At 36.7% G+C, this 23,652-nt stretch overlaps 1 protein-coding gene and 3 long non-coding RNA genes across 8 annotated transcripts in view; all 4 read left to right on the top strand.

Annotated features, from left to right (window-relative positions):
- Dmrt99b (doublesex-Mab related 99B) overlaps positions 1-2,218 on the top strand; it is a 33,778-nt gene extending 31,560 nt beyond the window's left edge. Inside the window, exons 6-7 of one of the 2 annotated variants that reach the window (XR_011803116.1) lie at positions 144-685; positions 761-2,218. Coding sequence is in view for 1 of the 2 variants with exons in the window: in XM_072021736.1 (XP_071877837.1) it covers positions 144-469 (326 nt within the window). In the remaining variant the exon portion in view is untranslated. Of the gene's footprint in view, positions 1-143 lie in introns of both variants that reach the window. The other variant, XM_072021736.1, reaches the window with a different exon arrangement.
- Positions 2,219-2,956: 738 nt separating this feature from the next.
- On the top strand, positions 2,957-11,399 carry LOC139995778 (uncharacterized). Of its 3 annotated transcripts, XR_011802061.1 has the most exons (10): positions 2,957-3,076; positions 3,160-3,243; positions 4,151-4,307; positions 4,380-4,531; positions 4,653-4,800; positions 4,925-5,207; positions 7,096-7,869; positions 7,954-8,763; positions 10,275-10,461; positions 10,533-11,399. It is a non-coding gene; the product is annotated as an uncharacterized lncRNA (long non-coding RNA). The 3 variants fall into 3 exon arrangements; XR_011802060.1 differs by having other exon boundaries at positions 2,957-3,243; XR_011802062.1 differs by lacking the exon at positions 4,380-4,531 and having other exon boundaries at positions 2,957-3,243.
- Positions 11,400-14,947: 3,548 nt separating this feature from the next.
- LOC139994001 (uncharacterized) lies at positions 14,948-18,307 on the top strand. Its single transcript, XR_011801513.1, has 4 exons — positions 14,948-16,134; positions 16,373-16,449; positions 16,571-16,961; positions 17,100-18,307. It is a non-coding gene; the product is annotated as an uncharacterized lncRNA (long non-coding RNA).
- A 4-nt stretch (positions 18,308-18,311) lies between these two features.
- On the top strand, positions 18,312-19,880 carry LOC139993997 (uncharacterized). 2 transcript variants are annotated; one of them, XR_011801511.1, is made up of 2 exons: positions 18,312-18,617; positions 19,318-19,880. It is a non-coding gene; the product is annotated as an uncharacterized lncRNA (long non-coding RNA). The 2 variants fall into 2 exon arrangements; XR_011801512.1 differs by having other exon boundaries at positions 18,312-19,244.
- Positions 19,881-23,652: the final 3,772 nt, after the last annotated feature.

Here is a 23,652-nt window from a genome sequence, read left to right as displayed (position 1 = left end):
TAAATGTACATCAAACTATTTCCAATCTAATCTAAAGAAACAAATCAAAACGATAAGATTGCCAACAAAAAGTCAAGAAAGAATGTTAAAAAGAAAAAGAAAAAAATAGGAAATAGAAACTGGCAGAGGTGTCTGTGTCGCAGGCGACGTGGTGTCGGCGATGGAGGTATTGGTCTGCGAGGACAGTCTCCAGCCGAAGTCTGCTTTCTCGCCGCTAGCAGGCGCGTTAGCGTCGGCTGCGGCCGCATCTGCCTCGGTCTCAGCCGCATATGCGAGCCGGGCCGCTTACTGCACCACTCCCATACCGTCGACCAGGCACAGGTTCCTGGCCGCGCCGTACGCGGGTACCGGCTACCTGCCCACGGTGATCAAGCCGCCCAATCAGAGCCTACACGCAAATGGAACAGGCGACGCCTATCGGGAGACCAGTCCCGATGATGCGAGTGACAAGACGAGCTACTCCGAGTGACCGGACGATGCGCAGACCGCCACCTGGTCTTACCTGCAATAGCTTAGGGGTAACGGTGGGGAGGGATTTCGACCGTGGAAATGGCGGCGCGTCCGCTGTCGTTTCTTCAAGAGGATGAGAAGTCATATTGGGGAGCGAGAGGGTTTCCAGAAGGTTTCCGAGTCTCTGTGGGATACGAAGAGGATGGTTCGAGATCATTGTGACAAGAAATACTTGGTAATTTTCTATTGTTGTTATGATGACGGAAGGGAGGTTTGGAGGTGAATGGTTCTGAAAGGAAATTTCAAGCAGATGGCAAGATTGGCGAGGACTTGGGATTGAAGAGGATCCGATGTCAACTTACGAGTTAATCAAGTTATCATTAGAAATTATGATGACATAATGAAAGGTTGACAGCGAATGGTTCTGAATGGATATTTGGAGCAGATGCTAGAGATTGATAAAGACTTGGAACTATGTGATTTTTTAAAAAAGATACGATGAAATCTTACGAATGAAATGTGTTGTAAGGATTTGGAGGTTATGATGACGCAGTGTGGAAAACGTAGATGGAAGTTTGGAGGCGAATAGCTCTGACGGTGGAAATTTGCAACAGATGATAAGAATGAGACAGTGTCTTGAAAAAGATAGGAAACAGAAAACGGATCATGGAACCTAAGTAAGGAAGATAAGGAAGAATTGGTGAAATCTACAATTCTACTTACATACTTATGAATGTAACCTAATCCAAAAGGTCCAAAGAAGAAACTTCCAAAACATGTCTTTCCGAGGAAACCTTGCATATTTCCTCAAAAACATAGTAGACGCATTGCATACAAGGTACGTCACTTAAAAAGAAAACAAAGTTCTTCGAAGGAAATCAAATATGGCGGAGGAAGACGTTCCGCAATTTTATAGCGTGTGAACCACAATGAAGAATTCCCGTAGACCCTCTCCACCGCGTGCTGCGGATACCGTTAGAAAATTTTCAATCCTGAAAAGTTGAAGATTTTTTGTCGAACGTCTCTAAAGAATATATGAAACAGTGTGGCCAGTAATCCACCGAATAATACAACTCGTGTCGATCAGTTTCGTATAGTGTTTCGTTCCGTGAACGTACTAAGAGAAACAGATCACGATAAAGAGAATGAAAAACGAGCCGTTTGTGCGATGAACGGCTGTCTCATTGTAACAATATATCTTTATACATGTGTAGATAAAGCGACTTAACGAAGTGTGTGTGTGTGTGCGTGTGCGTGTGCGTGTAGGTTATGTTCGAGAGGGAGAAAGAGAGAGAGAGAGAGAGAATGAAAGAAGAAAATTGTATTGTCACGATAACAATTAACCAGTAAAAAGAAAACAGGGAAAAGGAGGATATGACACGAGAAACGAATTGTAAATACGCGTGAATCGCTTTAGCCTGATCATCCATTGCAGTTAACCGGAAATACTGTCACGGAGTATGTTTAGCGAAGTTACACCCGTAATAAATAACAAAAAGAGCAAAAACAAAAATAAGAAAATTAAAAAAAAATGATGTTGAGGAAAAAAGAACATAAAACGGAAAATAAATTACGTGTTTCTGGATACAGGAACATGTACGTATAACACGACCGATTATGCATAAGTGTTTGCCTGTAAGTATCACGGCTCTAAGATGTTTAGATTCGCCGGCGACCAAAAGCGTCGTTCTTTGTAGTTACCATATGTTATCCGAGAAAATGTATAGACGGTTTATGAGAATAATAAATAAGATATTGATACTCCATACATAGTGTTCGATAATGAATCTTACCCTTTGTTCACAATTCAATTTTTCTTCTCTTTCTTTCTTTTTTAAAAGCTTTGAGCTTAAAAAGAATTTTTGTTTAAAATATACCAGAAAAGGTAAATATTATACTTTAATCTCTATGCTTTTATAAACATTTTTGAATCTAATATTGTTTACTTACCACTATACTATGAACAACCAAATATGTATATACATACATATATTTATTGATAGAAATTTAATAACTTCTATAAATATTAGTTTCTGTGCTTCAAACCATAGCGTAGAATTATTACTAATTATTTGTTATTTCTCCCATAAACAAAGTAAATTCTTGCTAAAAATATAAAATAATAAGGTTTGTAGTTTCATGGTGGACTGCCTTGCAACGCTGTTTTCGCGGAATTCGAAAAAGAACTAGTGAATAACGAACGATTACCACGGATCGGTGGTACGAAGCGAAAAAACAGAAAGAAAGCATCGAGGAACGCGAGGAATTCACTTTCCCCTGGGCCCGATATTTCCAGTGATTTTTCGTTTTTCTAATTTCTCTCTTCATACGGGACTTCATCGTTCGATGCACTATATACATATAGGTATCCATCCATAGGGGAATCCATCCCCACCATAACTATGATTCTTTAGCCGATCTAACTAAAAAGAAAACATAGTTCAGTTGAATGAATAAGACGCTATTATTTAATGCTAACAATAAGTTTTTTTGTTTTATCAAAAAATCAAAAATCGTCGATTAAATTAGGAATACTTGAAAGATAAAAAGAAAGAAAGGATCAACCCTGAAAATTTGTTTTTAGAGAGAAACAGACTCTAGTTGTCTCATTGACTATGGCGTTTCAGTACGTTGGAGTGTTAAATTGCTATCGGTAAACGTCTTTTAGTATTCTCCAAATCAATTAAATTTGTGCTGTTATTACTACAGAGATGATTGAAAAAGTATCACAATTGTTCATTTCTGACAATGTATCACCGCTTATGGATATTTGACCATTTAAAAACATAAAAGGTAAGTTCACATAAATACTTAGATAATTCTATTCTATCATAAGCTTGGACAACTTCATATGCATTTCCATAATGTGATAATATAACGTGATTGACAATGTTCAAATTAAATGCTAAATTAAATTAAAGAAGGAGTGGAAGAATAAAATTCATATACTTTTTACTTTGGAATTTAACAAAATTGTTCAATATACAATCTCTATATACCAAACTCACGATACATGTACAAATTTCCCCCAATTTAAAAACACCCGAAGATTAATTCGTGGTCAATAATTTCTCAAAAAATGGTTACCATTCTCATAACCAACAAATGGTTGTCCACCAACAGCCGAGAAATTCTCGATTGTAGACAAAACGAGGATTCGATCGAATAAAGGTTGAAAGGAACACGAGTTTGTATCGTGATGAAGGGACAATCTTCCACTCGACTTGAAATTCTTAAACGAAGGGAACGCTAGGAGAAAAGGTATCGGATGTCGGATACAGTTCGCAGGTGCAGAAAGATAGACAGGGCTATAGAGGACGATGTGGACCAAGGAATCTTTGAAATTGGATCGGTTTCATGCTCGATGCACCATTTGGATCTCCGAGCAGTCGATTTCCTGCGAATAGATTCTCGGCGACGCGACTAATCGATTTTACCACTCGATTTGCGACCAGATCCCTGCTGAATGATCGATTCAGTCCGTCATTCGTCCATATTGAAAAGTGAAGAGAGAATGTCTTTCAATCCTTAATTTGAACAAGAGTGATTTTGTGAAATATATGTAGAACTTATTTCAAAGTATCATACATTAGTATGAAATGTCAATTTTCTGAGGTTTTCAGAAATTGTTATTATATCTCGCTCCTTGAGGTTCTATAGTTTTTGTGTATTGACCATGTAATTTTATACTATGTTATAGAGAACTATATAAATAGTCTAACAATGGAAGTAGATACGAAAAGACTTTAGGAAACTCGTTCGAAAATATAACTTTATTAACAATATAACTACCTTGATTAAATTGAAATCTAATACTGAATAATTTTGCAAGAAAACTATTGGAAAGCATTCACTGTGTAAGTATAGCGACTACGAGTTTTTAAATATTTCCCAACATTACCTAATCTCACTATCTCAATCTATTAAAGCCACCAGTTCTAGAATTGAAAAATTCTTCGAATGCCACACATGTCCAAGTACTAAAATAAAAATCTACAGATATAGAATTGAGTGAATAGAAAAGAGATGTAAAAATTTCATATTCTACTCCCTGAATCTTTTGTATGGTTATTTTCGTCGCGTAAGATATTACGTTATTGTACAACAAAATTGATTTCAATTTATTTACAAATATGATTCCTTTATATTAATTTATACAAAACTTTATACAATTTATATAATAAATATATTATGTATTTTAGATTGTTATCCATGAACAAAAAGATATTTAACATATTAAGAAGATCTTTAGTACAAAATTGAAACAGCTATCATCTATATTATCGTGCCTTTCATATTTTCCTCAAACTTAAAATATTTGTTAGCAGAAGGAAACCACAACCTGATATGGTATGATCATATCTTTTTTATCCCATCATGCATTTGCAAAATGTGAGAAACGTAATAATATCTCGACTAATTTCACCAACCCTCCGATATACTATAAAAACAGTAATTGATACGCGTTCTCCAGGTGCGAACAACGCAAACCCTCGACGAGGAATGCGACGAAACTGAACACAACTGAAAATGGTTTTCCAAGCAGTGAGGCGGCCGTCCGTTCCACACCCGCTTGTTGGTTTGCCGTTGGAGCAGCAACGACTTTGCTAAATAAAATCATTTTCGCGGCCGGCGATACTCTAGGGAATAATTACGAGTGGTGGCGGATTACGCGCGTGCACCAGCCTGGCTGCCTGCTGGTACACGATATCGATGAAATACCGATAATCGATTGCCCTATACAAGGCATATATCCGGTAGGTCGATGGCTGAACACGCGCCTACTGTTCTATACCCGGCAATTTGTACCGGTGCTGGCGGCGGTGCACGCGGTTGCATTATAATACCGCCGCGGCCCGCTTATTATTTACGAGCGATGGCTGGCTGGCTGGCTCTAAGGGGTGGCAATATATCGACACCCCGCGGAGTTTCCTCCTTTGGCTACTGGTTACCATTCATAATGGAATATAATGGTCCCCTTTCCGTCGTTCCGTGGCCGAGCCACAGGGCCTACAATCCGGGAGTTTAATCCGCAGTCAAAGTGCAACAACCCCCCATCGCTGTGTATTAGCCAGCTTCTGTATATATATATATATATAGTTCTAGCTCTATTTCGCTTTTACTTATGTTCTGTATTTAACCGTAGAGACTGTCGTGGGTGAAATTTCTGTTGTGCTGTAATAATACCATTGTAGTGTTAGTTATAATCTAGTAAAATAATAATTTTTACACTTATTGTCTAATATTTAAAAATGATAAAAAGTTAAAGAGATATTGTTATAAACCATTGCAAAGCAATAATTTGTCTACTTTCAATCCAGTAGCTTTAATATTTAGCAGTGATAAAAGATATAGCGAATACTGTTGATCTCTAAAATAAAAATAGAATATACTGGGGTGGAATTTTATAACATGATATTCTTTGATTATTAGTTCTAGGGGTTACATTTGTTAGCATTTATATTTGTATTGTAATCTTATCAAGAGGGAAAATTTCTTTTATGAATTGTTAATAGTAAAAACTTATTCTTTCTGATGCTTTTGTGAAGAAGACATAATACACTAAAATTTATCATTCATTTAGTTTCCAATAGGGTTTGCAATTTTAAATCTTGTCATGGGAATCGAAGAAAAACTAGGCTTGCATGAAGATTTGGAAAAAGATTCTTTTGAAAGGGGAAGTTTTGATGGCAATCGTGTCGCAGTGACAGGGAAGATATAGTGAAGACTGAATACAGAAAATGATTCGATACTGGTGATGAAGGGATGTAGTTTTTATTTGAAATAGAATAATAATTAGAATAGAATAGTAATATAATACGTAGAAATATATCAGGTCCTTTAAAGGTCCTTTACAGGTGCTGTAATAATACCATTGTAGTGTTAGTTATAATCTAGTAAAATAATAATTTTTACACTTATTGTCTAATATTTAAAAATGATAAAAAGTTAAAGAGATATTGTTATAAATCACTACAAAGCAATAATTTGTCTACTTTCAATCCAACAGCTTTAATATTTAGCAGTGATAAAAGATATAGCGAATACTGTTGATCTCTAAAATAAAAATAGAATATACTGGGGTGGAATTTTATAACATGATATTCTTTGATTATTAGTTCTAGGGGTTACATTTGTTAGCATTTATATTTGTATTGTAATCTTATCAAGAGGGAAAATTTCTTTTATGAATTGTTAATAGTAAAAACTTATTCTTTCTGATGCTTTTGTGAAGAAGACATAATACACTAAAATTTATCATTCATTTAGTTTCCAATAGGGTTTGCAATTTTAAATATTGTCATGGGAATCGAAGAAAAACTAGGCTTGCGTGAAGATTTGGAAAAAGATTCTTTTGAAAGAGGAAGTTTTGATGGCAATCGTGTCGCAGTGACAGGGAAGATATAGTGAAGACTGAATACAGGAAATGATTCGATACTGGTGATGAAGGGATGTAGTTTTTATTTGAAATAGAGTAATAATTAGAATAGAATAGTAATATAATACGTAGAAATATATCAGGTCCTTTAAAGGTACAACTCATATGAAAATATCATGCACATTAAAAACAGTATTGTTTAATAGTACCACGTTTCCTCTAAACAATCGCCAAAACACTACATTCTTCGCGTTCCGTTTTTTCAGATTTCAACAAACTACAAAATCACTACTATCCACATACACCAATACAAGCACTAGGATATCCAACTATAGGCACCAACACTGTAAATCGAACCTCAGCGTAACAACACAATTAAACAAACAACCAGAAAAAAAAAAAGAAAAAAACGAAGGAAAGGAAAGAAAAAAAAGAGATTGAAAGTAAAAATAGAATATAAAAAATATGCCGTTAAAAATCGAGAAACGAATAATCGTTTTCATTTTCCTGCTGCGTTTTTCTAAACGGTGAAGAAAGGTGACGCTCGTGAAATTTCGTTCGATAAAAATTTCAATACAAAACATAGAAAGATGTATGTGTGTGTGTGTAGGAGAGAGAGAGAGATAGAGAGAGAGGCCAAAAAATCGGGGGTGGAGCAGAGAACGGGATCGCGCTCAAAATTGAAAATCAATGGAAACATCGATATTTGTCGAATACTTAAAAAGCACGATCCCGCGGAAAAGCGGCGAAACACAAGCGGACGGCCCCGCTGGGATGGCTTTTAAAATTTTTTCGACTTCCATCAATATTTGCTCTGACTTCACTGCCCCTCTCTTCCTACACCCACTGCTGTGTTCACCTCTCCGGCTGGGAACGCCGAGCTTCACCCTCTACCTGTATCGACCGTGTACACGTGTGTGCAGCCACGTATATTTGCTCGTGGCTGGCTCAAGTGCGCGTTTTGGAAGCCAATCTTGAATTGGATCCTTCGAATCCTCGTCACGGATCAGGGAAGAGTGTATAGTGTTGCCGAACGTCGGGTAAATAGACGCTGTATTTGTTTCCTTTTCCTTTTTTTTTCTTTCCCTTTTTTTACTTATTTTTCTTACAGATTCTATTTTCAGATCGTATTTTAAGAATGAGAGGAAGAAAGAGTTGATGAAATTATAGCATTCAAAGTATTGATTGATGCATGAGAAATATAATATTATGTAAAATAATTATTGGTATGTGTAAATATTGAAAATGTTGGGGTTTGCAAATGGTGTACAAGTATAATATTCTAGTAAGTATGCAATGGAATGTTTCTGCTGCAGTATCTCAATTAATTCAAAGTACGGAGTAATTTGAGGATATGCTTTTGAGGGTGTAGATCAATGTTTTCTAACAATGCTCTCAGTAACATTAGCCAAATTCCAAAAGGGATCGAATTGCTTATAAGTAATAACAATCCTTTAGTATCTAATACATGATACAGAAAATAAAAGATTAAGCACTAAATTACAGTAAGATATCAGTACACATTACTGTTATTTAAAGTAGTTATGTAAAATAGAAGTTCTGGAGTGAAACAAAAATTCATTAAAGATATCAATACACTGTTCAATAACTTCATCAAATACTACTTAACAAACCCCACTCCTTTTTCTTCATGGTAGTCACAAAAATTTCTCATATGTTTCAACCACCAACCCTAACTTATTATTTACTTAAAGAATATAAATTAGTAAAAAATCAAAACACATTATCAAACAGAAAAAAAAAAAGATCTATATAACGTAATGAATAAATTTTACAGTGAAACCATTCGGAAATCAGAGCTACAAAATGGAGCGCGCCACTACGTTCCAGAAATTCTCGCGAGAATATCGTCGGGAAACGTGGCCGCTTCTTTGTGAACCGCTTCGTCTCTATTTCTACCGGTATATATCGAGGTATTTCATTGGGCAATACTTTATTATCTTCCTCGGGTTATGAAGCGGGGTGGTCGGTCGACGAGAACTCGGGATGAAACGGGACACAGAATGGGATGTAGAGGGTTGAAAGAGTAGAGAAGAGAAGGGCAGTGGATGATGGAAAGGGAAAGAAGGAGAGAAACAACGAAAAGAGGGAAGAGAGAGAGAGGGATAGAAACAGAGTAATAGAGCAGACACCGGAGGCCACGGACACCAGCGTTTGGTGCAAATCGTACTCCTGAGGGGTGTCACGAAACAATTCCCAACTGAATAATATTAGTATCTAACAATGGACGTGCTAAATTGAAATACAGCGAGAGGACTGCGTCGCCCCCCTCTGACTTCTCCGTATACAGGGTGTTCTGTAACTGGTGGTGTGAGACTCTTAAACGGTTCACGGATCCTTGGTTATATAGCAAATAAAGAATAATTACTTTTGCTGTCACGAATAGAATAAAATTCATCTAAATTCTAAAAATAAATCTATGTAAACGTACATAGCACATATACATAATACATTATCAATTTCTCTTTTTTAAGATCAGATTTATAATCAAGATCCTGATTCTTTTACGCAGTTGAATTTATAATATTAATAACACAATTTTAAAATACAAGGCATATGTTAGAAGATATAAATGCTAATAAATTCTTACAAATAAGAATAACAGATACTTTTGATGCATATGTTGCATTGATTCAATTTTAACTAACAATTGCCACTAACATAATTGTCTTTAATTTTTGTTACATTTCCACAAAATAACTTTTTGTTAGAGAAGCAAACACAAGAATGGACATTGTGTTAGAGCAAATATTATTATTTAAAATAAAGAAAGAAAAGGAGAATGGTTTCATAAAGGTAGATAACTCCAGAGATAGTTGTATTTTAGTAACAGTGAATGAAAGTATGATAAAAACAAAGAAATTTAATTCTTAGTTCATTTTTTTATATAAAATCGTTCTATTTCCGATTATGTCACAAGTTATGGGACACCCTGTATATCCCTGTCTCTATTTTACTCTCTGTACGAAGACTGCATCTCCCATTGAAAATGTGTGTGCAACGAAATTTCTATTACTCCCTCACGGATTACGTTGCCGCATCCTCCGGCTAGGATGGCTCTGTACCTTTTTCGTCTACGTGTTGGTTCGAACAGCGCACATAGTACCATCGCACATAGTTGCAGAGAGAATGGAACGAAACTCGCCGGTAGGGTGAGGAATAGCATGCAAATGAAATATTAATTAAATCTATTAAAATTCTCTGTCTCCGTTCACGACCTCTCCTTTCTCGTCTGTTACCGTTCCACGTTTCTACCACCTTCTGATTCTTCTGCTTTTTTTGGGAGAATCTTTGTTGTCTAAACGAACGTACAACGCTTTGTTTCTTTTATTTTTATTTTTATTTCCTTTATTTATTCTCCTTTTTAAGAAAGATTTAGCTTCGATTTTTTATCCGACCTTATGGTTATTTATTTTCTTTCCAGGGTACTTTGATGACGTCTTTTTTCTTATTTAGAGCGGTTTTTAAAGCGTACTTAACTTCGTGTCTAAAGCAGTTTCTGATTAACACTTTCGCACCCGGCCATTTCTCCACTTCGCTAGAACTGAAAGCCGAGCCGAAAGGAGTAAGACCAAAGCTGGTTCCTGCAGGTTTCTGTCACTAACAGAAGGGTACGAATTATAAAATTTATCTTCCAATATCAACTTTACTTCTTGGGCTTTTTAAACTTTATGTAAAATAGGCTGCTAATAACTTAGAAGATCTTAAAGATTTTGATTGATGAGCAAGAATACTAGATAAATATTGCAGAAAGATTTGGAAAGAGAGACACTTGTATTGTATTATGCTGGTATATCTAGTATAAAATTATTGATTTGCCAATAGCAAACAACTACATATAGCTCAATTATACAGGTTGGCATAATCCTATATAAGTTGAATTTTGTTTGCTGATAAGAACAACAATTGTAATTGATTACAATTTCTCATTTTGATTTCAAAGTTAAGAAGCAAAAACTATAATAAGTAAACTTCTTGATATGGTATAAAGTAGAATATTATACTGACAAGTAAAGAAAATAAGATTTGAGAAGTATACATAGATCCTGACATATATGCATAACTTCTAACCGTATGTCAGGTAATATTATACAGTTAAAAAACGACCCAATTAATAGACTAACAATATACATCATCAGAGTAATTGAAAGTTTGCAAGATAAAGAATCGAATCGACAGAAACTCGCCTTCCACCCTCCGCTATTACTTTCCTCCACCTCCGTCCTCGAAGCCACCCTTTCATCGGTTATACGTGCGCGTATTTCACTGTTCCGGGCCGCGGTGTTTCGGCCGACAAGGCCGCGCCACCATCAAATTCATTCTATCACTCGGGCATATTCCATTAATTACTTTCACTTTGCGTCAATGGCATTTCCATTTCAATGATCGTCGTCGCCCTCGCCTCCACGCGTCGACGCCGTTTCCACTGCCGGCATCCCCTTCCAATGGAATCCGCCGCTTTCTGTTCGCCATTGAATTACGTTTTGTATTGTAAGTGAAATATAACAGCCGCCTATCTATCTGGAGGCGGAGTCTTATTTCCTTTCAATTATGTATTTTCTTTCTCTTCTTCCATCTCTTCTTTTGCATTTTTGACCTTTTCGCCTTTTTTTTGTTTCCGTTTTCAAAATTAACTTTGTTAAAAAATTTCTTTTCATAATTTCAATAGAATATGAATAAAATGGTAATTAATTACAATTCTTCATTCCAATAGAGAATTATAAATCAGTGGTTGTTAATTAATAAAAGAGAAGATTAGATTGATAAGCGTGTAAACCAAAGTTTACAAAATAAAAGGGAAGTAGAGAAAACATATTTTTTAAGATCCTTATAAAATTCTTATCCTATTTTTCACAAATCTTAATAAGAGATACACTATTCTAGGAAATTGGTAAATCAACATTTTGCTTCAGATATTTTATTTAAAAAATATACACCAAAATAAAATTAAATTAAACACAAGAAAAGGATTGATTCAAATTCCAACGAAAGAGAAGGTGGAGAAACAATTTCTCGCGAGATTTTCTCTAAGCTCTTCTTCGATTCTCGACAAATCTTAATAAAAGGAAGACAACGTATACTCTTGACATACAAAAATTCAAGAGAAGATCCTGACCACAGTGCATTCAACGAAAAAGAATATTATACCGTGTACCCCGCGATCTTAGCATCGCATAATGTTGAAGTGTGCAACAATAAAGCGAAGAGAACGTTACAGGTACTTCTTTCACGCAGAAGACGTTGCATTCGTCGACTGCGTGTACTCGTCGAGATCTTCGAGGAACGAGGACGAGAGTCGTGGTTCGTCGAACGATGTTCAAAAGGAGAATAGGGTCAACACGGTGTAGAACCGATTTGCCTGTTCGACTGTTACCGAAGGAAAAAGAGAAAACGTGGACGATTGGATGGACGAAGACGAGGAAAAAGAGACGGGGGAGGTTGGAAGCGAAGCCGATGGAGCGGACGATCCTTGTTATTGTAGCCATAATGGATGGGCAAACAGGAGGACACGAGATCGAAACCGTGGCAGGTAAAACGTAGCTCATGGTCTCGTTGTACCTGCGTAAAAGCCGTGTCACGAGTCAAACATTACATAAGAATCCGATTTAACGCGTTATATGAGGTGAGCGACCATTCTATAAGATCAATAAGACGAATCTTTCAGCGAATTATAAAATCTTTCTTTTGGGGGGAATTTATAATTAATTTATTTTTTATGTTTGCTTTTTTCTACTTGCTAAATTGAAAATCTTGGGTAAAAAGTTGTTCATTCAATTTCGTAGAATTGATGATTGTGTTCTTCTCTCTCTCTCTCTTTCATTTTCGCTTAAATTGAGGGCTTTGTGTCATTGGAGTGCGCTATTAGTTGTGTGGTAAACGTTTATTCAGATTGTTGGATGATGAACCTTCTGTTAGTTCTATGTAAATACAGAGATCTTTCTGGAAGTTGTCTTTCAAAGCATTATTCATTACTATGTCTACTTTCTATTTCAAAGTCTAAATACATGGAGCCTGACTTGGTAATTAAGAAAAGTATACACTGAATATTACTATGCAACATACAGAGTGTTTCATAATACAGGCAACATTTACTTGTACTTACTTATAATTAAAATAATTTGAAATTTTATTCGTGTATAATAAAAGCTCAATCTTAGTGAATTTTAATTTTAAAAAATTAAGAAAATGCAAATACTCAGATGCATCTGTACATTTCCAAACTTATGCTAAGATAACCTCTCTTGGTCATTCTAAATGACGCTTCTACATTTTCTGCGCCTATTTCTGTTATACCTTCTATACTTCATATAAGTATTAGAAAAAGAACTATAGATATAATTCTCTGTTTTATAGTGGCGATGCAACCTCGTTCCAATATCATGTCGATCCCGAGACACGTACTCCTGATCCATTGTCCTTTTTACAGGCCACGTGATCTCGAATTCGTCTGGAATAGTTTCGCGGTGACAATGAGCATACCTACTCCTTCTATCCTCTCCCTACTTCGCGATCCAGCTTTCTTCCAGGGGCAACGGATATTGAATACCGTTTCCACATGCCCACCACGTAGCCAGATCGCGAGGATCACGATTCTATCACCCCCTTATCGCGGTGACCTTAACGCAACGCGGGTTTTCAGGCCACCGATCTCCCTTCCTCTTTCCCCTTACCTCAATTTCTCTCATCGAAGATCGACCATTATTCGACGATATTAAAATTGTCTTCTATAATCGAGCTGCGGCTTGAATAATTTCCGGGACAGAACGTTTCCAGGTATTGGAGTGCCTTCGACCTAGTATTTTAATGCAGAGGGATTATGATGCTTTCATGAATCCTCGGTATGATGATCTTTTTGTTTCTTTGTTTTGTTTTTGTTTCTTTTTTTTCTTTTTTAGGTTATGATTGTTTGATGATGATAATTTTTGAGGTTAGGATGTTATGAATGCTACAATGACCTTTTAAATGAATTTCATATTAATACGGACAGATCAAGCACAGTTTAGTAAGTGTGAATTTCTATGCATTTGTAGGAAATTTCAAAGTGCAAAATTGCACAGAATGCATGTAATTCTGAAGAAATCTCTATAACATTTGGTAAGTGATACAATTTTCTGTCGAGACTCTACTTTCTTAATTATATTTTCAAAAATATGAATTTGCATAAAAATCCGTAATCTAGTTATTACAGTGTATAATAAAACAATTAGTTGATGATTAAAATACATTTAAACGGAAAACCAAAGATTGAAGAGCTAAAGATATTAAGTCTTAGGATATTAATAATCCAGTCATGAACAAAATTTTAAGTTTTTCTAATTTTTCCAGACTGATTGCAATTTTGAGAAACATTTCAATACCAGATGAGTGTAAATGCAAGTGTCTTAAGTATTTTGGAATCTACTTGAAAATATTCGGGCCCAATTGTATGGCATTGAAAAGCATTCTGGCGCGGGGGCAACGTATATTAATCCGGGATTACTTTCGAACGTGCGACTAATTTAATTTTTCGTCTCCCCTCCTCGCGATCTCTTTCGTGACCCTTCAGCCCGTTGTCAATTGCAGGTCGACACCTTTGCCCCGTCGCGTGCGCCTAATCGCTTTAGAATTAACTGCACCCCTGCGTGCTTTTGTGGGGACCTTCGATATCTTGGGGACGAGGATTCACTGAACGGGACTCGCTCCCGGTTTCCTTTTAATTTGACGACCAAACGCATGGCTTGACACGCAACAGTGTCTCTAAACCTTATTTGAAATTCTAAAGTACAAATTGAGATGCGATCTCACAACCAGTTCCAATTTGTTACCAGCATAGATCTAGGAATAGATACAATATATTTTCACTACTTAAGTACATGCAATATGTTGACTATTTCATTCATTCGTTGATTATTATTCAGAATTATAACATTACTTTTTTAAAGGTAAACAAAATAAACATTGCTATGCACATGTAAAGCTTTAAAAATTACTAGTACTAATAGTAATTCTTCTTGCACAGGAGGATCAAGTTAAGTAATAAAATAAGATAAACTTTATAAATCATTTTCACAAACTGTAAAACTGATCTGATTATTCTACTTAAGGTAAACTTATCACTTCATTAATATTATTAGTAGTATAAGTTAGTTATATATATATAAGAAGGTCTAGAAAACATTGCATGATTTTGTTTCTTTCTGTAGCCAAGATATCAAACAACAGAATGAAAGATCTAAAATAAAATTGCCAATAAACCGTGAAATTTATTAAGGATACCTTAGTTCAAGAGAAATCTAAAAACGCGTATGAATACAAGAAAATTGATAACGTCGATGATCATGTAAATGTTAACCTAAACCTAACATAACCTAACATTCGCAAATGTCATATAGGTGAACAGGAATGTGAGAAAAGGCGAAAAAGTGACAGATAGGCATCGCATTGCGTTCTTTTTGTAACCAAAATACGAAACAACAGAATGAAAGATCTAAAATAAAATTGCCAATAAACCGTGAAATTTATTAAGGATACCTTAGTTCAAGAGAAATCTAAAAAACGCGAATGAATACAAGAAAATTGATAACGTCGATGATCATGTAAATGTTAACCTAAACCTAACATAACCTAACATTCGCAAATGCCATATAGGCGAACAGGAATGTGAGAAACGGCGAAAAAGCGGCAGATAGGCATCGCGGCCAAGTCGAAAATTGTGACGTTGCTCGGCATTTGGTACAATTTTTTCCATGAAGTTAATGTTAATCAGTGGCGGACGTGACGTGGATGGAGGGTGCTCGACTGGATTTCATGTCGGCCGCTGCCAGGCTTGTACAGCCTGTATGCCATAAACGTGCTGCCATAAGTACTTTGGCAATATACATCCCGGCATCGGGACTCATCCATTACAACAGGCTAGCGCGTGATCGTGCAACCACTCGTGGAGCACCGGCGCGCAACGCAGAATCATTTTGTACCGTTCATTTCGGAACGACAATCCACACCACCAGCGAGACTTTCCCATATTTTCGCCCGATTCTTTTTCCGAAACGGACCCGCGAAAAATGACGTTTTATTGCTGCTATGAAACACACACACGAAGGCCGAAGTGCTGTTCGAGTGGGCACCGAATTTTCGACGGTCCATGACGATCCTCGAGGGCCGAGCTTCGCCGTTGCCATTGTTGCATGTTTTCAAAGTTCATTCGCCTGTTGATTGACAAATTTTTGACTTGGTGGAGCAGCAGGGATCGAACGATTATTGCTGCGTGATACATGCTGGTTATCTTCGAAGGAGAAATTTTTCAGGTTCGTAGTTGATTTTATAACTAAATGTTGAAGAGTTAGAAAGAGATTGAAAATTGTTATCGTTAAGAGAGTATATGCAATAAAAGGAAAAAGAAAATTTGAATTCAATAAATATATTACTTGTAAAAAATACTGCCTCAATGTCAATTTCGAAATCAACTGTTGTTATCTACATTTGCAGTTCATCTAATGTTTTGATTCGCTTATTTATATTTGTTTTTGTTTATTTTTGTTTCAGGTTTGCTTATATAGTGGATTACCTTATATATACTATAAATTTATATACATAATTATACATAATTGATTATAATCATGGTGAGTTGGTGGTTGTCAAACTTATATCTTTCGTAAGATAGTATGCAACCGCGTTCCAGACATTCTCGCGATATATTGAGTTTTTTCTTATTATCTATCCATCCATCATTGTCTAGTACAGTAGAAGGATAACGATATATCCTCTAGAGTAGACGATCTTTGTTCGTAACGATTCTACAGGCAACAAGAGATCGTTGCACAATGAGACCCGCATAAGAGGTATTAGGAGTACGCGTGTACGCATCGCTATACACAACCAGTGGTTTTCAACATGATATACGTAAACTCAGGATTAACTCCTTTATCCTCTACCCATTCCATAATACCACTTCAACATCCACTGGACAAATGAAAAAATAACGAAACAACTAACTCGGTAACTTCTGATAAACGGAAACATTATATCTATTAAACTGATGAAATCATCAACCGATTTCTGAATATCGACAACATTTAGAAAATATATATATAAACAAAGAATGCTGCATTATGGAAGGACAACCTTTGCAATTGTAAGCTTTAATACATTCCTTATCAACCTACGTCTAAATGTATTAACTGATTACTATACCGTTGTTCGTTAGGATTATATCGCATTACTTAATTAATAGAATGTACAATTTATTAAATTCCATTCTGCTTATTTTTAGTGTTTTTGGAACATAATCAGAGTTACATATGTGCTAATTTAATATTACAATTCGACTACTTAACACCACGACATATGAGAAGGATAATGACATTTGAATTGCAACGATTAGGAAGTTCCTCTGGACGGCGCGTGAAGGACGATGAAGGAAGGCGCGCCATTAAAAGACGGACGGCCATTAACATCCGCAAAACGCTGTCAATTGACCGTCCACAAAACAACTCTTTAACCTTTTCTTTGTGGACACCCCTCCCCGAGCTGTTCCCTTATACCGGTGCTTCACGATTCAAAAATCGCGTGCGTTCTTTCACGCACGCTTTACTCATGGGGGTCCCCAAGCAAAATGCACACGCGCGTTCCACATCTCGTCTAACTCCGGTCTCTTCCATTCACTCGCGTTATGTATAGTGTACAGTGCCATGTAAGTATAATAAATAAGAACGCTTGAGGATCCATTGTGCCGATTGTTTTCGATGGCCTCGTCGAAAACGACGAGGCCTGTCGGCAGGGTGCACGCCACGGGGCACATACACATACACGCATATACTGACAAGTATACCTATATACATACAAGCGTGCATGCGTATATACATGCACGATTTTTCTTTCTGTTTCTTCCTGTCTCTTTTCCTTCCTAACGATTTCCTTGTTCAGGTCTTTTCTACATACTTCTACTCTTACACGGTCCAATTTTTTTCTTTTCTTTCCTACCTTCTTCCTTGCCCATATCCGCGAAAGTCTCTTAAATACTCCTTTATTGCTATAAGGAGAAAACAAGAACTCAGCAGGATCCCTGAATGCAACCACGAAAGCTGGATACTCGGTCACAGTAATACGACGTGTACGTGCTCACTGGCCGTGCTCGAGTACGTACTTGCAGCCTTTTCCTAGCTCGATTTAAGACGGTATTTCGAAGCGGACCGCGAGCTTCCAGTCCATCAAGCAACTGATCCTACCGCTATGTGATTTCGTATAATGCTCCTTCCTAAGTGTTCCATCGTCGATCCTTTTCCATCGATCCCCCAAATGTATGTATCGATCAGCTAAAGATAAAAAACGCTCGGGTGACTTCGTAAACCTAGACACGTATTGTACTACATAAAGAATGCAATCGGCCAGTGAAAAGCGAAGAAAAAAGGTGTAAAGCAAAAAAAAGGTACTAAATCAATTGCCATTTTAATAGATTCTACCTCGTTGTTTTAAAATTACAGGCATTTGTCAAAACCATGGTCAGATTTGTTTTAAAATAAGAAGAAAAAGAACTAACAGGATGCAATGAAACTGAACAAACGGATGGAAGTTTAAAGCATATAAGAGTACTAAGGAGACAGAAAAAGCGAAGGAGGACCAGGTACTTCTGCAACGGCTGCTGCGTTGAATAGAAGTAATATTAACATAAGGCGACGATAAAGAACAAGCGAGCAAGGGCGAAAGAAAGACTATATATAATTTAACGACGCTAAGCAAGGGAGGACGGTGTCATTTTTTTCTTGCGCAGCGTGGCCGTAGCACGATATGGGTGGGTTCGTTTTCCAACCGTAGCTTGTGTGTGCACCCCACTTACCACCGCATTTTCGCGCATTAGCCTGCGATAGCTACGTAGGAAAATATAAGGCGTATATAGGCAACCTTGGGTACCTACTCGTGTCACCCATTTCGGGCATTACGATCCCATTTCTGTGGCTATTATTATCCGGACTCAGATCTTAAATGCGTCTGCCGGATATTGCCTCTTCGGCCGTGCCGATAAAAATTTCCATGCAAATTATCGCAAGTTACGCCCACTAACTTTTCTCTGTCTCTTTCTTCTCGTTCATTGCTTGCTTGATTTGTACCTTAACTGTCTAAGCTGTCTTCTTCTTTTTCTCTCTGTCGTCTTTAGAATTTGATTCTAATTTTACGCTAATGGAGATGAGCTGTGCATTTAGGGAAAGAGAATGTTGAGTGAAATCGAATATTTTGTATATATATTCTTACTTATTATATATTGCCAAACTTTCTAATTCATGTTCCTTACAATGTAGATTTAGAGACATTTAGAATATTTTAACTTAACATGATTAATCATTGTATACTTACCATCTTGATTAGTACAACATTTTGTTAGATATTTCCTTCCATTTATAATACTAATAGAAATATCTAGGTATTCTATTTTTCACGACTTGCCCTGTACATATTCAAGTAGTTATATATTAATACATGATTTATATGCTTAGGTATGTATGTGTATGGATTGAGTAACCAGAAAAGTATATGTACATGAAGAAACTCAGTTTCGCAAGAGAGGAATATAACTTGGGACAAAGAACGGATAGAGAATCTTCTTTCTTATAACTTTTTAATTAACCAAACAATACTCGTTAGTCGAGATTATTATGATAATCTGTTGTGTAACACACTTCACCTTGTTACTCTGTTATTCATCGGGTATAGAACGAAGAATACAACATGCGGAAACAGCTAGCGGCCAATCAGTTAAGTCGAGCATTGTTTCGAACAAACGCGCGAGAGCAGAGGGTAGCCCCTAATCCTTGCGGCCTATCGAAAATCCATGATCGAAATATATCTACTCTGTCAAACGCATGCGTACCTAGATCGGTACCCTTTCGTCCGACAAGGATTTTTACGGCTTTCAATCCTGTCAGAATGAAGGACGTGTCGCCTCTGGATTTGCCATCGAAATCTTTGTTATGTACTTTGCCATAAATCAGGATGCGCTTCAATCGATGCGTTATGATCCGATCAAATTGCAGAATATATTAAATCAACGCAGACGATATTTCCTCGACGTTTTTTTCCATTCTTGCTCTTCTTACTTAAATCTAAACTAAAACTCATTATTTTTTAGTCAATTACATTTGAATTAATTTTCTCATCTGTTTCCTCATATCTCATTTTCATTAAGATTAACTTTAAAATTTCTCCTCTTCCATTTGATCAATGAAAGAAAAGAAACAATATTTTTGTCTAGTGAAGTATATAAGTGAAGATTTCAAGAGAAAAACATAATAAGTATATACTTTTGAGGACTTTCTTATTTTAACATCACCTCGTGATTAAACAGAATAATTTTAATATGAGATCATTGAAAATGAAAACAGCCTGCTAAGTTCAAAGATGTAAGTCGTAAAAATAGTTAATAAGTTGACAAAGTTTTGTTTAAAACAAAGGTATAATTACCAAGACAAGCAATACTACTTTAATATTATGAGAAGCAATTTGAAAATTTTAAGAGAATGGAGTAACTCGTGTATAACTCCAGAATCAAACGAACGAGTAACTTTGGATTGCAGAATTGATCAACGAGATACTAAATTTTGAAACAGCTTTTCTGTAAAAAATAAAAAATGTAATTTATCATATTCTTCTCCTATACTCTTTAAATATAAAGATAGTAATGAAAAGACCGAGCCGAAAAGAAATTAATGGTGAAAGGGCTCGATGTTACGTCTCCGTATTTCATGGATGAGTTTTCACTGTGGTTTCCCAGCCCCTTGTCTAGCTGTGGGTTACGCAGCGACGTTGATGGGAGAACTATCGTCCACGGCCGGTAACGTGGGATTACCATGGCCAATAATTTCGCGGGGTCGAATTTGTTTGATATACTATATCCATTGTGTGATCCATAGAAAGAGGCTTCCCACTCTCTATTGTGGCCAGGACGGTCGAGGGGTGGAGCTAAACAGAGACGGGAACACCGAGATAGAGAAGGGAGCGAAAGAGAGAGGTCGAACGACAGAAACGCAAAAGGGTGGCTTCGCTCAGACTCACAAGTGGCAGCTTTTAATCTCTTCCAGGGATAACTCAACTCGAGCCTGAATTGTACCTCGTTACCAGCGGTTTAATTGCTTGTTAATGGATAATCGAAGTGTTTTACAGCTCACCCCCGAGTATACTGACCATCGTATCGCTCTGTGGTTAAATGTTCCACCTTGCTGGTGTTTTGTAACTTCAACGCCAGTGGAATGAAAGGTTCGCCAAGAATTTAATTAACTTATCTGAAAATCATAGAATTGTTACAAAGAAGTCGAATGAAAGTTTTTCTGGAAATATTAACCAATAACAATACAAGTACTTCTTGTTTACACATATACTATTATCTACTCTTTCTCTGTACAAATATCAAGAATCATAACTTTTATGGCTCAAATTGAAAAAATTAGAGTACAAAAATTCATATTATAATTTAGATGGTTTTGGTCAGAAATAACAATCATAAATGATTCTTGATTACTGATGATCGTTATCGATTATGGAATCTTTTTTGAAAAGGAATGATGGCTATTGAAAACATTAACATAATGAAAGACACAAAGCTATAGATATAGTGGTAAGTAAGTAGAACAGTCTGCTGTAAATAATTGAAGAGACACAAGATGGGAGGTAACGGTGCTAATTGACCGATCAATCTTCATTAGAAAACGGCTTAATTACAGTACAAGCTCTCTCTCTTAGGAACTCCTCTCCATCGTGGCCATCGTTTCCTTCACCTCCTTTCTTCCGGTACCCTGGAAAGTTTAATAATTCCGAAACCTTGGCGAGATATAAATCACAGAGGCACGACTCCTTTCGATTGCGTCCTCCTTTTCCCTTCGTCTTTCTCTCCGCCATGGCCATAATTCGAAAAACTTTCCAAGGAACAAAAGTGAGGACTTTTGTTCCAAGTTTTAGTTCTTCGTCTCACTCCTCTCGTTCGCGAGGGCGCTGTTTGCGGAGCGACGCGACGCCCCGACAGTGTTTTGTTTGCTTTGTCTCTCTTCCTGTTAGGTATATAATGCCGTAACTGCCTGGACCATCTCTGCGTACCTCCTTCGCGTCCAACCAAGAACCAAAAGATTCCAAGATTTCTCTCTCTCTCTCTCCATTTCTATTTCCCTCTTACGGGTTTTTGTTGGTGAAAGAAAGAAAAGGGAACGGAGTACTGTCACCGCCCACGCATACAGAAGAGAGGTCGATGAACAAGTTCATTCCGATTCTTCTTTAGACCTCTTACAGAGATCACTAAATCTTCATTCGGCAGATCGGTTAACTGTTCGATCCTTTTGTAACGAGGTTACTAATAGGAAGTCACGGATTTTAAGATTAATTTTTAAATAATATCAAACCTAACCTTATATGATTGCAAGAAAATCTCATTGATCGATCACTTTTAAGATTGATTTTTAGCATTTAGCGATATTTAGTACTCACAACTGGGTGAAACCATATGTAACTTTAAAATGATGGAAGATATATATGTTGCTCCGGAAATTAAGGCATGTCAAAGATTCCAACCTCTATTTTTTATTCTTTTATTCTTATTTTTATTCTCTTTATTCTATATAGAAAGATATTAAGATATATGCGTCTTATCAGTTGCAAAAAAGAATATATATAGTCTACATTCAGTCTACGTTACAAGTACTCAATAATGTCATCTAAACGGATGTCAATTAAATTATTACTAACCTCCGCGTTATTAGAACACCTTTAAATTGGGATAAAAGGTTTCCATCAAAGTTCAAAGCGAAATTTTCCTGTGAATGGGAGTCGCGACCGCGTGTTGAATTTGAGACGCGAGAACGGACCGACCTAATTAATTTATTCGCACGCGATGGAACGCATCGTTATTGATTGATTAGCAAACAGCCTAAACCGCGGAATAATTTTCATTTGCACGGCAGGCTAAGGGGAGGGGGTACTCAGACACGACATGTTCGTTTTTACCGACGCGAACCAAATCTTTTTTCGTTTTTCGGCGCGCGCGAAACCGTGGCGCGAAGGAAGAAGAAGGGGAGAGACGTAGTAGAGTATGATGACAGCGGAAAGACACGACCACCATAGAGAGAATGTCGATCTCGTTTTTGCGAACGGTAGGAAGACACGCGGAATGGACGTTTGTCGATATCGTTTTCACGAACGACACGTACGTATAAGTTACGATGATGTGAGGCAGATCCATTAGACTATGCAATTGTCCACGTATTGCATTGTCAGCCACCATTGGAGATTTCTATTCAGAAATCGCGGAAGTCCCCGGATGCATTGACGAGAGGTAGAGGATGATCGAGGACCGCTCTTGTTGCGAGAAGGAAAGAGGCACGAGAGAGACGGAATCCCGTGATCGACCAGGATACTGGTTACTCGTATTTCCCTTTTTTTCCTCTCTCCCTAATCGTTGTGCGTGATATTCGTTTCCACGGAAATCAAGGATCTTTCCTGACGCCCGTGTATTAGTATTCTGAAACCCATCAGAAGTCACGTGTTTTATTTCATTCGACGCTAGATACACGAACTATACAAAAATCAAAGTAATTGACTTTGTTGAGGTTAACTAATTGAAATTAAGAGTACTAGAATAGTTAAGAAGCTTTAAAGAAATGAGATTGATTAATTTAAAATTTAACTGGCTTTCATGTAAGTTTATAGTGATCTAAATATTTTCATTTTTATTATGATGCAGGTAACATAACCTAAAGTTATCAACATAATTAATTTAACGTGACTCATTTATTTCTTTTGAAAATACAAACTTAATAAGGAAATATCAGAAAATGGAGTTGGTCAGTTTG

This window comes from Bombus fervidus, chromosome 2, assembly GCF_041682495.2.
Source record: "Bombus fervidus isolate BK054 chromosome 2, iyBomFerv1, whole genome shotgun sequence".
Lineage (NCBI taxonomy): Eukaryota > Metazoa > Arthropoda > Insecta > Hymenoptera > Apidae > Bombus > Bombus fervidus.
The sequence above is the reverse complement of the archived record's forward strand: the minus strand, read 5'-3'. Positions and strand labels throughout refer to the sequence as shown.